Here is a 17127-nt window from a genome sequence, read left to right as displayed (position 1 = left end):
GTGCTGTCTCATCACCAGTGTTGAAGAAAGCTGCAGTCTGGTAGGCTGCCAAATATAGAAGGGGTTGGAATAGATGACCCCCGGGGGTCCCTTCCAACTTACAATTCTATGAAATGTGGAAAGAAATATGCCGTGAGCCACACGTGTGTCTGTGTGTAGAGGCAACAAGAAGCAAAGCTTAGAGCTTGTTGAAGGCTGCAGGGGTGGGGGTGGGGTTCAGGGTCTCTGCCCTTGGGGATTTTATGCAAGGAAGCTGATCTGCCACATTGCAGGAGGCACCAGCTGTTGGCCTCCACTTGCGCTCTGCTTGCGTATCTGAAAACAAAGCAAGAGTTGCAAATATTCCATAAGTCTTGGAATATTTGGTGTTGTCTCTTGGGCAAGGAAGTGAGCAGCTCAGAACAAACCACTGCTCCACCAAGCCCAGGACCTCTTATTCCAATTGACAACCACTCTCCCAAGGCTTCAGCTAATGAGGTCCTTTCCCAGTCCTGCTGCCCAATATCTTAGAGATTGAACCAGTGGCCTCCTGCGTACAAAGCATTATCCCCAGCACAAAGCTATGGATTCGTCCCCATGCACAAAGAAATCGTACCAGTGGTCAGGGATGATGGGAATTGTAGTCCCAAACCAGCTGGAGGGCCAAGTTTGGCCATCACTGCTCTAGCTAGACTGGGTGGCTCTTTTGCATCAGATTCAGGTTTTGTGGGAATAGCGTTGCGGAATTGTGGAGGTGGGGCAGTGGGATGGGAGGTGTGGAAGCAGCACTGGTTATTGCAGAAGTGAGACCACCTTTACCTTCTCCCCCCTACTCGACAGGGGTCCTTCCATGTCAGCTTTGAGATGCACAGGAGGGGCAGCATAAGGGAGGCGGCAATGCATCTGTCCACACTGTACCTGACCTGTGAATGAGAAGGCAGCTTCGAGCCTTATTCTTTTGTGATCAAACAAAAAGCATTGCTGATGTGCTTTTGAGAATTCCATGCCCCTTGGCTTCACAAGTGGAGGGCAAGGAGAGGAAGCCACAGGGCATGAGAAACACCAGCTACAAAAATATTGGTTTTAAGGAGAAAGCATGACGCTGTGAAGTATTCTGTTCTTGGATGGTTAGTATCCCAATTCTCCCAAAATATTTATCTCAAAGTACAGGGTGAGTCTTTTAAAAGAGGCCCCGTGGAACATGTGTGCTCTGTATCCACGGGGCCACTTTTAGAGGACTCACCCTGTATTTGTGCACCAAATAGGGTTCCAGTAGCCAAACATGAGTCTCTCCAAGGGATCTTTCCCACCCACCACCCACCTCAGTACCTCATTCTGCTGCACGTTCTGGTAACTGGTACTCCAGTCCCAGCTGTTGCTATCTCCCCATGCCATTGTGCACATGTGTTGTGCCCAAAATACACAATGATGGTCCCTCTGCAGCTGCCACATGTGAGAGGTCATGAAAGGCAGGCAACAGAGGGCACCTTGAGTTGCACCTTGGCTTAGTTGTGTGAGATAGGAGCAGGATTTCAGATCCCTGTGAGGAGCAACGCAAGCCTTATGGAAACCCAAGAAGCAAACGGGGGTGGGGGGATTCATCCTCATCAAAAGCACCTCCCTCCACATTTAAATTCCATCCTTTTGGCAGGGTCAGTTGGTTTGTTTCATGGAGAGATTCTTGGTCACTCAACACCTTGGATCACAACAATCCTCTATACCCTTCTTCACAACTTCATCCCAATTTATCCAGTGGGGCTCCTTACCTAGTCTAGGGGTGGGTGATCTTTTTCTCTCTCAAGATCCACACTCTCTTTGGAGTGAGCTTGGCAGGTTGAGGAGACCCTCTTTGCCAAGAGATGTGAGAGCCATGAGTGAGAGCCAAGAGGCCCAGAGTTCTCGAAGGGCAAGAAGGAGCTACAGTACGGATACCACCATGAATGAACCTGAGAAGAGCCCCGATGGATCAGGCCAAAGGGGGCCCTTCTAGTCCGGCCTCCTGTTCTCACAGTGGCCACCCAGATGCCTGTGGGAAGTCTGCAAGCAGGGCCCGAGCACACGAGCACTTTCTCCCCTCCTGTGGAGGCCGAGCCAAGCCATGGCGGCTAGTAACCATGGACAGCCCTCTCCTCCGCCACGAATCTGCCTGATTCTCTTTTAAAGCCCTCTAAGTTAGTGGCCATCACTGCCTCCTGTGGGAGGAAAGTTCCGCAGTTGGACCATGCTCTGTGCAAAGGAGTCCTTTCTTTTATCCATCCTGAATCTTCCAGCATCTTAGAGATATTTTATGTATTAAGTACAGTGGTACCTCTGGTTGCAAACGGGATCCATTCCGGAGGCCCGTTCGCAACCTGAAAAGAACGCAACCCACGCCTGCAGGTCGCAATTCGCTGCTTCTGTGCATGCGCGTGACATCATTTTGCGTGTCTGCGCATGTGCGCGGGGCAAAACCTGGAAGTAACCCATTCCATTACTTCCGGGTCGCCGCAACCTGAAAATGCGCAACCTGAAGCAAACGTAACATGAGGTATGACTGTAGTATAGATATATGGGCTAAAATAAATCAGTCTGTTGGGGGTTGTGGACCATAGGCCGGCACTGGTGAGGACCTAGGGCAAACTCCGGCCCTCCAGATGTTTGGGACTACAATTCCCATCATCCCTGACCACTGGTCCTGTTAGGTAGGGATGATGGGAATTGTAGTCCCAAACACCTGGAGGACCGAAATTTGCCTATGCCTGACCTAGGGTCACTGGTGCCTGGGGTCAGAGGCAGAAGGGGGCAGCTCTTCTCTCTCTCTTTCTCTCTCTCTCTCTCTCTCTCTCTCTTTTTCTCTCTCTTTCTCCCCCTCCCTCCCTCCCTTTTTCCGTACTTGCCACCCATATGAGATGAATCTGAGCGCCCTGTGAAATAAGGCCAAGGCTAGCAGGGGCTGGAGGTTACCCACTCCTAGCACATGTGTTTAGGATTGCAACCCTGATATTTAAGGTGTGTCACCTGCACCACCTTGCAGCATAGGTCAGTACTGATACCCCCATCATGCAAACTGGAGGATTGAGGCTAAGAGAGAGAAAAAAAGAGAGAGAGAGGTTTGTCTGGCTATTCCTGCAGTGATGAGACTTGAACCTAATGCATGCTACATCAGCTTTCTCAGCCGCTACGCTGTTTTTAAGCGCGGCTGTCAACACTTACTTTCTATGTAGCTGTGCAAGGTCACCATCCTTGCACGTTCAGGATTGCTGAAGGGGGAATAGTGGATGTCGTCAGGCAACACCGAAGGGATGCGGGACTGGGAGCCTCCAGATGGGGGCACCGTGTGTTGGGGCGTGTGCTTTTTATGGCGCGCTCTGCAGTTCTGAAACCAAACCTGGAATGCAAGAGGCGTTTTGAGAGGGAGGCACAGCTGTGTTGATTTTGTAAAAAAAAAAAAAAAAAAAAAAAAAAACTTGCTAGGTTTTACTCAAGAGTAAAGATAAAGGTAAAGGGACCCCTGACCGTTAGGTCCAGTCGTGGATGACTCGGGGGTTGCGACGCTCATCCCGCTCTATAGGCCGAGGGAGCCGGCGTACAGCTTCCGGGTCATGTGGCCAGCATGACTAAGCCGCTTCTGGCGAACCAGAGCAGCGCACGGAAACGCCGTTTACCTTCCCGCCGGAGCGGTACCTATTTATCTACTTGCACTTTGACGTGCTTTCGAACTGCTAGGTTGGCAGGAGCAGGGACCGAGCAACGAGAGCTCACCCCGTCGTGGGGATTCAAACTGCTGACCTTCTGATCGGCAAGCCCAAGGCTGTGTGGTTTAGACCACAGCACCACCCGTGTCCCTAGTACTCAAGAATAGATCTATTGAATTCAATGAACATGGCCCATTAAGTTCAGTAGGTCTGCTCTGAGTCAGACTTAGTTGAATACCACTCCTGGTGCTTCTGTTTCACCCTGGTGGAGAATACATCAGAGGAAAACAGAAGCGCAAAAATATATACCATTGATGGGCAAAAGAGGGGTCTTGGGGAGCAGTCAGGTTGATAGCAAAAAGGATGTCTGCAAGATGGAATCATAGATGTGTAGAGTTGGAAGGGGTCCAAAGTCAAAGTATCATCTAGCCCAACTCCCTAGAGTGTCACATGTCAGCAAGGCTACTGGAGAAAGTAACCCAGGCGGTCAGTTCATCTCTTTCTCTGATATATCAGCTTCAGAATGGATGAGCTGGGCTTATCATCCTCTGTCACCACAGCCATTGCCAGAGTGTCTTACTGCAGACCCACTTCAGGTCAATTAAACATTATTTTATGAGTAATAAATCAGACATTTTAGCATCTCATTCTTCCTCCACCGCCCTTTTACATTTTACATTTTACAGTCTCCCCTCCCTCCCCCTTCAAGCTAATTCAGAATTTTGGGAAAGCTTGCAAGTACAGCTTACCTGGAATGGCATAATTCATACTGCTGGAGAGGGTCATGTTTTTGAATGCACCCTTGCTGTTTAAAATACATGCACACACCTCTGCACAAACAGTTCTTGCCACAGGGAAGCATTAAAATATTTCCCTGTCCTGAGAGTTTGTGATTATAAACGGCCTTGGCCCAGTATCCTTGAAGGAGCATCTCCAACCCCATTGTTCTGCCTGGACACTGAGGTCCAGCTCCGAGGGCCTTCTGGCAGTTCCCTCACTGTGAGAAGCAAAGCTACATGGAACCAGGCAGAGGGCCCTCCCACCAGATGTCAAAGAGTTAAACAACTACCTGACATTTAGAAGACATCTGAAGGCACCCCTGTTCAGGGAAGTTTTTAATGTGTGACATTTTAATGTATTTTTAATCTTTGTTGGAAGCCGCCCAGAGTGGCTGGGGAAACCCAGCCAGTTGGGTGGGGTACAAATTATTATTATTATTATTATTATTATTATTATTATTATTATAGCACTCCATGCTTTTCCTTAACATTTGCACTAGCTCTTCCTCAAACCTGCAGTGCAAGGGATTGGACTAGATGAGCCTTTGGGTTCCTTCCAACTCCATGATCCTATGAAACTGCTAGCTTCCCTGTACCTTTTCCTTCCACAGTCCTTTGTATACTCTTCATATGCGCCATTTCCTCCACCCCACCCTGCTATTTTACCTGCTGGGTAATACTCTGAGACTGTCACCTCCGCGGAATGTTGACAAACCCCCCACCCCCACCCCGCCCCACCCACAATTCAGGGAACCAAACAAAAACAGGGTCTGAGATGCCCATAGCACCTGGTTGCAAAGCTTCCGTAGGCATCCTGCGGGTTGGCGTAAGAGACCAAGGAGCTCGGCTAGATGGATCTTTTGGTCTGATGCAGACGGGTGGTTTTGGTGGCCCACAGGGCAAGTCCTTTTGGCCACCAGTGCTGCGCTCAGAGCCTCACCTGTATCACTCTCCTGCTCAGCCCTGTCATGTCTGCCAGCTTTTGAAGGGTCTGTGCGTCTGGGTTGTTGTCCTGAGCGAATTGTGCTTGCATGACCTAAGAGGAGGACAATACTCAAGAGTAACCCAGGCATGTCGCCAGCATTCTCCTCGTCCTGCATCCCACTACCACTCTTGAGAGAGCCCACCCGGCTCTCTACCTGTAGCTGCTCTGCGGTGAAGGAGGTCCGGGCTCTCTTTGCTGGCTTTGGCTGGCTGTCTTGCTCAGATGGGACCGCCCCTTCCAGTGTGATGCCATTACCTGCAAGAGAACAAAGGGTGAGTCTGGGGCGTATTGGCTGAACGCTGATCTTCAGCTGGTGGGTAAGGACCTACGAGTACAGGAGTTCCCAAACTTTTTCAGGCTGCTGCCCCCCCTGGTTCCACAAGCTTATCCTCAGTGCCCCCCTTCTGCACCCTACCAAAAACATTTTTCAGAACAGCGGTTTTTACAATCCAAGTAAGGAGGAGAATAACACAATAAAAGTCAAAACAGTAATGATTAATTGCACATTTATTCACCGAGGGCCTTCTGGCGGTTCCCTCACTGCGAGAAGTGAGGTTACAGGGAACCAGGCAGAGGGCCTTCTTGGTGGTGGCACCCGCCCTGTGGAATGCCCTCCCAGCAGATGTCAAGGAAATAAGCAGCTATCTGACTTTTAGAAGACATCTGAAGGCAGCCCTGTTTAGGGAAGTTTTTAATATTTAATGCTGTATTGTTTTTAACACTTGATTGGAAGCCGCCCAGAGTGGCTGGGGAAACTCAGCCACTTGGGCGGGGTATAAATAATAAGTTGTTGTTGTTGTTGTTGTTGTTGTTGTTGTTGTTGTTGTTGTTGTTGTTGTTGTTCAAAATCATTCAGCAAAATGGATGAACTTGATCCGGTGACGTCAGCTTTTCAAAGTCTGATATTCATTTACACCTCCAGTGCTCCCTGCCACCCCCTTGCCTCTTCACACACACACACACACACACACACACACACACACACTATTGCACTAGTGGGCTGAGGCCTGATACAAAGCAGGTGACAACAGGAGCAATACCACTGTGCAATGATATGGTGAAATGTTAAGAAATGGATCCCAAAATGCATGTTTGGGTTAAAAGTGGCTCCTGGGTCTGAAAAGCTTCAAGGTACCTGGACAAAGCTATATGTGTGTGCTTTGAGCACTTCTCTCAGCCTGAGCTTGTTCAGGAGGACTAGGCCCTTGATTGGGAAACTTGTGCATCTTTACCAACTCCTACACAGCTAACTGTTCTGGGCACAAGTACTGGTGATCCGTTGTGGTTTTATTATTTGGTTCCCCCCCCCCTTCTTCTTATATTTTATTGCATTTATATTCTACCTTTTTCCTTTTCCTCCAAGGAGTTTAAGATGGTGTACATGGTCCCTACCTTCTCATTTAATCCCCACAACAACCCTGTGAGGTAGGTTGGGCTGAGACACAGTGACTGGTCCCCAAGGTCACCCAGTGAGCTCCATGGCTGAGTGGGGATTTCTCAGGTCTTAGTGCAACACTCTTAACCACAGCCCTAAATGGGTATATATAGATGGATCTGGAGCAGGTGATGACTGGCAAATTTGGGTGAGAATACGCAGAATATCTACCTACCACATATTATCACCCAAATTTGCCAGTCATCACCAGATCCTACCACCAGATCCAAAGACCTAGGACATTAGACCATCCGGTTCCTTCCCCTCCACCACCAGCACCCCACCAGTCATTTATTTGAGCATTTCCTCCTCATATTTCCCCATCAGCAGCTACAGCGGCTTTAATGAGAGAAACAGAAGTGGAGAAAGGATATCCTTGCTGCTCCGGTCTGCATGGGTGATCCTTTTCCACCCAGCGTCAGTTTGTTAATGAAAGCCAGGTCCAGCTCATTGTTGGCCCATTTCCCAATGTTCAAGACAAGATGGCGGCTTGCCGAGAACACAGCACTCCCACATCAGCTGCTATCAAGCACAAGCTCTCCTCAACTTTATGCTTTCTCCAGGATCCTAAGCTCCTCTTTTACGTCCAACAGCTCACAATCCCTTGCAGGCTCTGTGTGGTTCCCCCACCTTCACCAGTCAGATTGACCTTTCACTTTCCTCACAGAAGCTGCACTGTTGATCAGCATTCCACAACTGCCCCATCCACACATAGGATGCTCAAGAATATTCTGTGCCAAAGATACCCACACAACGAGAGAGAAAGCCACTGCTTCAGAAGCCACAGGCATAAGTTGCATTGGGAGTTACAACAACAACATTTTCATACCACCCTTTATCCAATGATCACAGGGTGGTTTACAATATAAAAACACAAAAATACACAACATAGTAACAAGCAAAAACAATACCCCCCTCCTACACACACACTGTTTAAAAGGCTATAGATTGTTTAATTAGCCAAAGGTCTGGGAGAAGAGGAATGTTTTTGCCTGGCAACTAAAGATATGTAACAAACGAGCCAGGCAAACCTTCCTGGGGAGAGCATTCCACAAACGGGGAGCCACTGCAGAAAAGGCCCTGTTCTCATGTTGCCACTCTCCAGACCTCTCATGGAGGAGGCACACAAAGGAGGGCCTCAGATGATGATCTTAGGGTCTGGGTCAGTTCATATGTGGAGAAGCGGTTCTTGAGGTTTTGTGGACCTGAGCTGTTTAAGGCTTTGTAGGTCAAACCCAGCACTTCGGATTGGGCCCAGAAACTGACTGGCAGCTAGTGCAGTCAGGGCAGGATTGGCGTTCTGTGCTCAAACCACCTTGCACGGGTGAGCACATTTATTCTGTGGCTCTTGCAGCCACCGACTCCAGGGTCACAAGGTTTAATTCCTGTGTTTAGCCATATCTTCTGAGTGATGACAGGGACTCGAGTCTTAACGCAGACGGAGACTCTAGCAACTGTGGGAACCCTTCAGCAGCTTTGATCAGGCTCCTCACCCTCCGAGATATTCAGTTTGGAGGCAAGATTTGGGATGTGATTATCTTGGCCCCAGTTGAAGGAATTTTCTTCTTTTTTAACAGTTTGACTCGTTGTTGCAGGATGATTAATGGGGCTCAGCTTCAGCAACATGTGTTTATTTTCCCTTCTCCAGAAAAGCCTTGCAACACAGGCGAAATCGCTTTGTGATTCCCAGAGGAAACGTACATGCCAAATGGAATTGCCGCTTGCGCTTTTCGTGTCCCCTCCCTGGAGCAAGCAGGAAGGCACACCCCACCCACAGCTGCCACCTGGCCTCTGCCCACCATCTGCCCTCAAAGCTGACATCTCCCTCTTCTGGGAATCAGCATCCTGAGCCACAGGAAGGGCTGGCAGGGCAGGGCAGGGCCTATCCTGGGCCGTGATGCAGGCAGCGGGAGCCACAAACGACACCTTGAAACTGGGACGGCTTTGCTTCAGATGTCTAGAGACAGAATGCTGAAGCAGTGACTGCATCAGTTGGGACTTTGGTTGAGCCAGGCTAAAGCCCCACACAAATTCAGCCAGCAGAGGAGCAGGGAGGGGAGTGTGACGCAGGCAGGGCTTTATACACATCGGTGGCGCAACAAAACTTGGAATCATCTTCTTCTTTGGCGATCACTCGTAGCCGAGTAAGATTGTCTTCTATAAACCCAGTTTATGAGTTCTGGTTGCCAGAACTCAAAAAAGACCATTGTAGAGCTGGACAAAAAAAGGGGGGCAACAAAAATTATCAAGGGACCGGAAGAGGAACTCGTCACGATGACGAAAGGAAGCAACATTTGAGGCTTGTGTACAAAGTCATGCACAGGGTGGGGAAAATGGACTGAGAGGTGCATTTTGTCCCTCTCTCAGATTACTAGAAACAAGCTGGATGGCTTGTCCCGTAGAATTCTAAGTGTTGGTGCTGACCTTGAAAGCCCTAAACGGCCTCGGTCCAGTATACCCGAAGGAGTGTCTCCACCCCCATCATTCAGCCCGGACATTGAGGTCCAGCTCCGAGGGTCTTCTGGCAGTTCCCTCACTGTGAGAAGTGAGATTACAGGGAACCAGGCAGAGGGCCTTCTCGGTAGTGGCGCCCGCCCTGTGGAATGCCCTCCCAGCAGATGTCAAGGCAATAAACAACTATTTTACTTTTAAAAGACACCTGAAGGCGGCCCCGTTTAGGGAAGTTTTTAATGTCTGACGCTGTATTGTTTTTGATATTTGGTCGGAAGCCGCCCAGAGTGGCTGGGGAGACCCAGTCAGATGGGCGGGGTATGAATAATATATTATTATTATTATTATTATTATTATTATGGAATGCTGGGCATTTTAGGGCAGAAAGTGCTTTTTCACTTAGCACACAGTTAAACTATGGAACTGACTTATGGCCACACAATTTGGATTGCTTGAAAAGAGGATTAGACAAATTAGTGGAGAGAAACAAGCCAGACACAAATGCATTAACCCCCCACCCCACCCCCCGGTTGCTTCCCAGCCACTAGTATTCAGAGGCAGACTGCGTCAGGACATGGAGGCTCAATTTAGCCACCATACCTAATAACAGCCCCTGGCAGATCTGTCCTCCGTGATTTCTTGAATCCCCTTTTGAAGCAAAGAGGGAGTTCCTTTACAGCTCCCAGATGAAATTACCCATTAGTGCTTGAGCAGGAGTAAGAACAACCAACCGACTCCCCCTCCCTCCCCAATCCCCAAAACAAAACAACTATATATATTTCAAGTGGGGGGGGGAGGTTTCCCAAAGATCATTAGTGTCTAAGAAGACAGAGTTCACTAGAAATGGGGGCCAGCAAAACCTTGGTCATTTCTACACCACCAGACATTTCGGGCAAAACACGGCAGAAGACAAAAAGAGGAAAAACCCAAACAGAACAGGCGCCTGCACACCCCACTCCATGGCAGTGAAATGAACTGAATTCTTGCCATTGTGCTGCTCTTTTGTTGTTGTTGTTTAGTCGTGTCCGACTCTTCGTGACCCCATGAACCAGAGCACGCCAGGCACCTCTGTCCTCCACTACCTCCCGCAGTTTGGTCAAACTCATGCTGGTAACCTCGAAAACACTATCCAACCATCTCGTCCTCTGTCGTCCCCTTCTCCTTGTGCCCTCCATCTTTCCCAGCATCAGTGTCTTCTCCAGGGAGTCTTCTCTTCTCATGAGGTGGCTAAAGTACTGGAGCCTCAGCTTCATGATCTGTCCTTCCAGTGAGCACTCAGGGCTGATTTCCTTTAGAATGGATGCGTTTGATCTTCTTGCAGTCCATGGGACTCTCAAGAGTCTTCTCCAGCACCATAATTCAAAAGCATCAATTCTTTGGCGATCAGCCTTCTTTATGGTCCAGCTCTCACTTCCATACATCACTACTGGGAAAACCATGGCTTTAACTATACGGACCTTTGTTGGCAAGGTGACGTCTCTACTTCTCAAGATGCTGTCTAGGCCTGTCATTGCCCTTCTCCCAAGAAGCAGGCGTCTTTTAATTTCGTGGCTGCTGTCACCATCTGCAGTGATCATGGAGCCCAAGAAAGTAAAATCTCTCACTGCCTCCATTTCTTCCCCTTCTGTTTGCCAGGAGGTGATGGGACCAGTGGCCATGATCTTCGTTTTTTTGATGTTGAGCTTCAGACCATAATTTGCGCTCTCCTCTTTCACCCTCATTAAAAGGTTCTTTAATTCCTCCTCACTTTCTGCCATCAAGGTTGTGTCATCTGCATATCTGAGGTTGTTGATATTTCTTCTCTTAAACCACCACAAAATTCTGCTCTTAAACCACCACAAAATTGTGCTGCTCTTAAACCACCACAAAATTCACGTGGAATGCCTCACCTTGGCCCTGTATGAGACTCTCATCATGTCTGAACCTGGCAACCTCTAAGGGCAAGATGCCTGCAGCTTTGTTGCTTGCTATGGGACAGCCCCAGCTAGAGGAGATGGGAGACCTGCCTGCATTTGTACAGCCATGGCCTGATACTGACCTATGTGCCAAACCTATTTGATCCCCAAAACTCAGGGGAATGGCACCACACTCTCATTATTAGGGTGTGTTCAAATTGCTGCCTTAGAGCGCAGAGAATTTGTGTTTCCCCCAGTGCCATAGCTGTCAACTTTTCCCTTTTCTTGCGAGGAATCCTATTCGGAATAAGGGGATTTCCCTTTAAAAAAGGGAAACGTTGACAGCTATGCCCAGTGCTTTTTCTCCCCTCAGCTGTTCACACCAGCATGGGTTCTTTAGTGTCAGTTTCATTACTGTTCATGTATATTCGGGGGGGGGGGGTGTTGACGGGTGGTGATGCCTTTACCCTATGCAGGGGTGTTCATGCCTTGGCTAGAGATCGATTAGAAGCAGCTTTAGGACTCCAATGGGTGTGAAGCGCATTTACATAATCATAGAACTATATAGTTAGAAGGGTTCCCCGAGGGCCAGCTAGCTCAGGGGTCAGCAAGCTTTTTCAGCCATGGACCGGTCCATTGTCCCTCAGACCTTGTGGGGGGCCAGACTATATTTTGGAGAGAGAAAATGAACGAATTCCTATGCCCCACAAATAACCCAGAGATGCATTTGAAATAAAAGGACACATTCTGCTCATGTGAAAACACACTGGTTCCTGGACTGTCCGCAGGCTGGATTTAGTTTGTCTACCCATGATCTAGCTCAGGGGTCCCCAAACTAAGGCCAGCGGGCCAGATAAGGCCCGAGGGACTCGTTTATCTGGCCCACTGTGACCCCCACTGCCTACTGCTGCCGCCCGCTCTTACTAATGCTGCGCTGCACGACTGCCCACTTCCGGGTTGGAGGAGCACTGGAAATAGCTTGTGCGCATGCACAAGCATTATTTGCGCATACGTTATTTCCAGTGCACATCCGGGTCGGAGGAGGCCCGTGCACATGCGCACAAGCTATTTCCAGTGCTCTTCCGACCCGGAATTGCGCCAGAAATAGCCTGTGCGCATGCGTATGGGCATGCGCTCCCCTGCCCTCCAGCCTGCCACGCACTTCCGGGTTGGAGGAGCACTGGAAATAGCTTGTGCGCATGCACAAGCATTATTTGCGCATACGTTATTTCCGGTGCACATCTGGGTCAGAGGAGGCCCGTGCACATGCGCACAAGCTATTTCCAGTGCTCTTCCGACCCGGAATTGTGCCAGAAATAGTCTGTGCGCACACGTATGGGCATGCGCTCCCCTGCCCTCCAGCCCGCCACGCAATCAACGCTGGAGACACCTGCCCGAGGTGCGGTAAGTTTGCTGACCCCTGATCTAGCTCAATCATCTGCATGCAGGAATCACGCCTACAGAATCCATGGCAGACGGCCATCCAACCTCTGCTTAGAACCTCCAATGAAGGAGAGTCCCCACCTTCGGAGGGAGTCTGTTCCACTCTTGAACAGCTCTAATCTTCCTACTGTTAATCAGAATCTCCTTTCCGGCTGTTTCAATCCATTGGTTCGGGTCATACCCTCCAGAGCAGCACAAAACAAGCTTGCTCCGTCTTCCATATGGCAGCCCTTCACATATTTGAGACCCAACCGCATCAAATACTGTCATACCTTGGGTTATAGACGCTTCAGGTTGAGTTTTTTCAGGTTGTGGACTGCCAAAACCCATAAGTACCGGAACGGGTTACTTCCAGATTTCGGCAGTCACGCATGCACAGAAGTGCTAGATTGTGCTTTGTGCATGTGCAGACGTGCCGAATCGCAACCTGTACATGCGCAGACGCACCATTGCAGGTTGCGGGCGCTGCGGGTTGCGGACGTGCCTCCCGCACAGATCACGTTCGCAACCTGAGCGTCCACTGTAGCAGTATCTCATAACAAAGTACAAGCTACAGATGCATTTATTATAATGTCGTGTGAAGGCAGATTAAAAACCCAGTTGAATGCCCAGTAACTGGGAGTGTAGCACAGCCTTACTCTTTGTTTCTTGACCTGTAAGGTAAGTCACTCAGATCCCCCTTCTGCAAACAAGAGGCTGAAGGGAGATCCCTGTTTGCTTGAGCAGGGCCACCCAGCAAGCTTCCCTAGCCCAGAAAGCGCCTGAACCCGGGTCCAAGTCTAAGCCGCTAACAAGCCGCTGGACCACACTAGCCCAGGACACGCCACAAATGAGCGCCTCAGACGCCCACCCCCTTCCCAGCTCACTCCTGCATCTTGGTTTGATTTTGTTTTCATCTCCTCGCTTAAACCTTGTAAACAGAAACACGGATTATTTTCATTTTGAGATCTCTCCCCTTCTCTGAAATCGTTTCCATCTGCAGCCCAAGATGGCCTGTTACATACGCCTCTCTCCCCCCCCCCACCCCCAGTCTCACATTTTCTCAGAAAAGAAAAATCAGACAACTTCTTAGCACTTGGGCAAAGTTTTATCTCTTGGGAATCACACACACATTAATTTGGAGGAGGAGGAGGAGGAGGAAAGCACCCGGGCTGAAGAGGACCACATGGGACCCTCGATTGAGTGCTGTTCTCTTTCCTCCTTTGTTCAAATGCCTGAAAATCCACTGTCTTGAAGAAGGGAATCGTGTGGGTCCTGAGAAGCCCATGTGCATATTCCCAAAACAACTGGTCCCACATATAAGCACGGAATCTTGTATACAGCACAGAACCTCCTATAATAACAACACAGGCTCTATGTTCGTATTATCAGTATTCAAGGTTGATGATGCAGAACTACTTTGTAAAACTCTTATTATATGCTTGTTGGTTGTGGATATATTGATTGTTGTTACTCAGCGATGGAGAAATATGTCACACTTTCCCCTTCATATTTGGTTTCAGAAGACCCTACATATTTCAATTTCAGAAAAGTTAACTCATTCAATGCGTATTTCACCTGCCAAGCCAATTGACTCTGCTGCCATGTGGTGGATGTTTTTGATGTACATTAAGAAACAAAGTCATGACTGGCAGGTTCCCACCAAATTTGGCTTTATTTGGTACTGATTACATACCGATATGTATTATTACTAGCCCTCTCCATTCTGCAAGAACAATAATCTTATTTTCTTGTCTTACTTTAGATTGAACCTCTTCATGTTCCACTGTCATATGCAACCATGTACTGTGGATCCATAATAGCAAGTCACCACCTGCCTCTGTGTTTTGTTGTAAAATATTTTGATTACTTAATGAAGTTCTCTCTCTCTCTCTCTCTCTCTCTCACACACACACACACACACACACACAGGAAATGACTGCATAAACAGGTTCTGTGCAGCCACAGATTCACAGGCAGTTCTGCACAATCCACAAGCACACCATCTCATGTTTTCTCTTTGTTGTGAGACAATCATCCACAGATATTGTTGTCAATCACAAGGCATGCCCAAGACTTGTGTGAGATGCTTTGTTGAAAAACGTTGCTCTCTCTAACTAGATCATAAGTGTTAAGATTTGTTAAAAGGAAGAGGCAAGGAGGTCACAGTGGTTATTTAAAACCACCGTGATAGAAGCTTGCATGAAATGTGCACCATGGATTAAGAAAGATGGAACCAATCCAAAAGAATGCAAGTGTGGTTAAAAAGCAGTGTCAAGAAAGCTATAAAAGGCAAATGAGCTTGCTTCAGGAAGTGTAAGTCCTGTCCAAATAGGGAGAAGCACATACTTTGGTGATACAAATGAACGCTGAGATAGTAAGGCAACTTCTGAGAAGTGGGAAAGCTAGAAAATCCATTGCATTGAGCACAAGGCTCTGTACATACACAGATATCAGCTGCGTGTACTTCAAATACCTACAGATCTAGTGTCCAAGCACAGAATCCATATCTAAAGAGTATATTGCTAAAAACAGTAACAATCAGAGGCAGGAGAGCATCTGGGAAGATTGTTTACAAAGATGTGAAAGGCTTACTGAAAGAGAATAAGGAGTTGACAGATGAGTGAATTTACATTTATCTCCACTGTAGAAGAACAGCAAGCAGGATTTAGGCTTGTCAGACTTACTTTGCATTTGTCTTTACTAGAAACTCAAGATCTAGTGGGAAAGACATATTAGTTAGAATGAAAGAGCAGGATGCTCGGAACATACTTTAAGCCTAGCGATTTGTTTTCAGTACTGGAACTAAGCAGAGACATCACTTTGCCAACAAAGGTCCGTATAGTTAAAGCCATGGTTTTCCCAGTAGTGATGTATGGAAGTGAGAGCTGGACCATGAAGAAGGTTGATCGCCGAAGAATTGATGCTTTTGAATTCTGGTGCTGGAGGAGACTCTTGAGAGTCCCATGGACTGCAAGAAGATCAAACCTATCCATTCTTACGGAAATCAGCCCTGAGTGCTCACTGGAAGGACAGATCCTGAAGCTGAGGCTCCACTACTTTGGCTACCTCATGAGAAGAGAAGACTCCCTGGAAAAAACCCTGATGTTGGGAAAGATTGAGGGCGCAAGGAGAAGGGGATGACAGAGGACGAGATGGTTGGACAGTGTTCTCGAAGCTACAAACATGAGTTTGACCAAACTGCGGGAGGCAGTGTAAGACAGGAGTGCCTGGCGTGCTCTGGTCCATGGGGTCACGAAGAGCCGGACACGACTAAACGACTAAACAACAACACTGGAACTAAACTGAGTGCACAATCCATTCACAAAAGAATCCAGTCCTGGTTATGACAATTTGCTCCTTAAAGAGGATAGAGAGCACTTAGTTGCTGCTACACATTAAACAATTGGGAGCCAGAAACTCTTTGGCAGCTCAATTGATAGAGCATGAAACTCAGTCTCAGGGTTGTGGGTTCCAGCCCCATGTTGGGCAAAAAGAATATAAGAAGAACTTGCTGGATCAGGCCAAAGGGGCCCCATCTAGTCCAGCACCCTGTTCTCACAGTGGCCAAGCAGATGCCACAGTGCAAAACCAGCAATCAGGACCTGAGCACAAGAGCCACACTTTCCCCCTCCTGTGGTTTCTAGCATCTGGTATGCAGAACCACTGTAGAGGCAGAGCCAAGCCGTGGTGACTGCCAGCCATCAATAGCCCTCTCCTCATCCATTAACTTGTCCAGTCCTCTTTCAAAGCCATAACTGGGGCAGCAGGTTCCATAGTTTGTGCTGCATGGAGGAGGACACTATTTTATCCTTCCTGAATCTTCAGACTGCCCAACTTCATTAGATGTCTACAGTTCTACAGTGGATAAGAGTACAGGTCCTCTTCTGGTTGGGTGACTAATTAAAGAACAGAGGAGGAGGAGAGAGGAGGGATAAATGGGTAGTTCTCAGTTGCAGTTGAGGATGGCAAGCAGTGGAGTTCCCCAAAGATCTGCATGGAGCTCCAAAAGCACATCTCCACACAGAGTGGGTGGGCAAAGAAAAGGAAAAGAGTTCAATGTAAGTTCAAACAGCAGCTGATGCACAAACCCTAACTTCGCATATCATGCACCAACAGAGTCTGAGCCGCTGAGGTGACTGGGAACCTCAGTGGTGGGGTCTCCTTCATTGGAGGTTTTTGAGCAGAGGTTGGATGGACATCTGCCAGGGATTCTTGAACTGTGATTCCTGCGTTGCAGGGGGTTGGACTAGATGACCCCCAGGGTCCCTTCACAATCTGCAGTTCTATGATTCTACGGTAGCTTGGTGAAAATGTTGACTTGGTGTGTGGCAAGCAACTGTGAAAAGGTGACTCCCCTCAGAGGAGCCAGTCAGAAAGGAGGTTGAAAATAAAATTTCAAATGCTGAAATATTGTGCTGTGGCTTATTTCGGAATGCCATGTTTCTGCTGCCTGTCTCAAAACGGTTTTGTAAAGCTGTCAGAGGGCAACTAAAATGATCAAGGG

General features: G+C 48.3%; 2 protein-coding genes across 5 annotated transcripts in view; one reads left to right on the top strand and one right to left on the bottom strand.

Moving 5' to 3' along the window:
* Positions 1 to 17031, top strand: part of MORN5 (MORN repeat containing 5) — a 41323-nt gene extending 24292 nt beyond the window's left edge. The window contains exon 5 of one of the 2 annotated variants that reach the window (XM_028714470.2): positions 14386 to 17031. In XM_028714470.2, coding sequence (XP_028570303.1) covers positions 14386 to 14390 — 5 coding nt within the window. In that variant the 3' untranslated portion in view covers positions 14391 to 17031. Of the gene's footprint in view, positions 1 to 8500; positions 9580 to 14385 lie in introns of those variants that run through there. The other variant, XM_028714467.2, reaches the window with a different exon arrangement.
* Positions 1 to 17127, bottom strand: part of LHX6 (LIM homeobox 6) — a 41823-nt gene that overhangs the window by 3481 nt on the left and 21215 nt on the right. For 2 of the 3 annotated variants that reach the window (XM_028714459.2, XM_077922684.1), the window contains exons 5-8: positions 5572 to 5672; positions 5373 to 5468; positions 3172 to 3346; positions 799 to 902 (exon numbers count right to left, since the gene is read on the bottom strand). In XM_028714459.2, coding sequence (XP_028570292.2) covers positions 799 to 902; positions 3172 to 3346; positions 5373 to 5468; positions 5572 to 5672 — 476 coding nt within the window. The remainder of the gene's footprint in view (positions 1 to 798; positions 903 to 3171; positions 3347 to 5372; positions 5469 to 5571; positions 5673 to 17127) is intronic. The other variant, XM_028714461.2, reaches the window with a different exon arrangement.

Source organism: Podarcis muralis, chromosome Z (assembly GCF_964188315.1).
Source record: "Podarcis muralis chromosome Z, rPodMur119.hap1.1, whole genome shotgun sequence".
In the NCBI taxonomy this organism is placed as follows: Eukaryota; Metazoa; Chordata; class Lepidosauria; order Squamata; family Lacertidae; genus Podarcis; species Podarcis muralis.
This window is presented reverse-complemented; position numbering and strand designations above follow the sequence as displayed.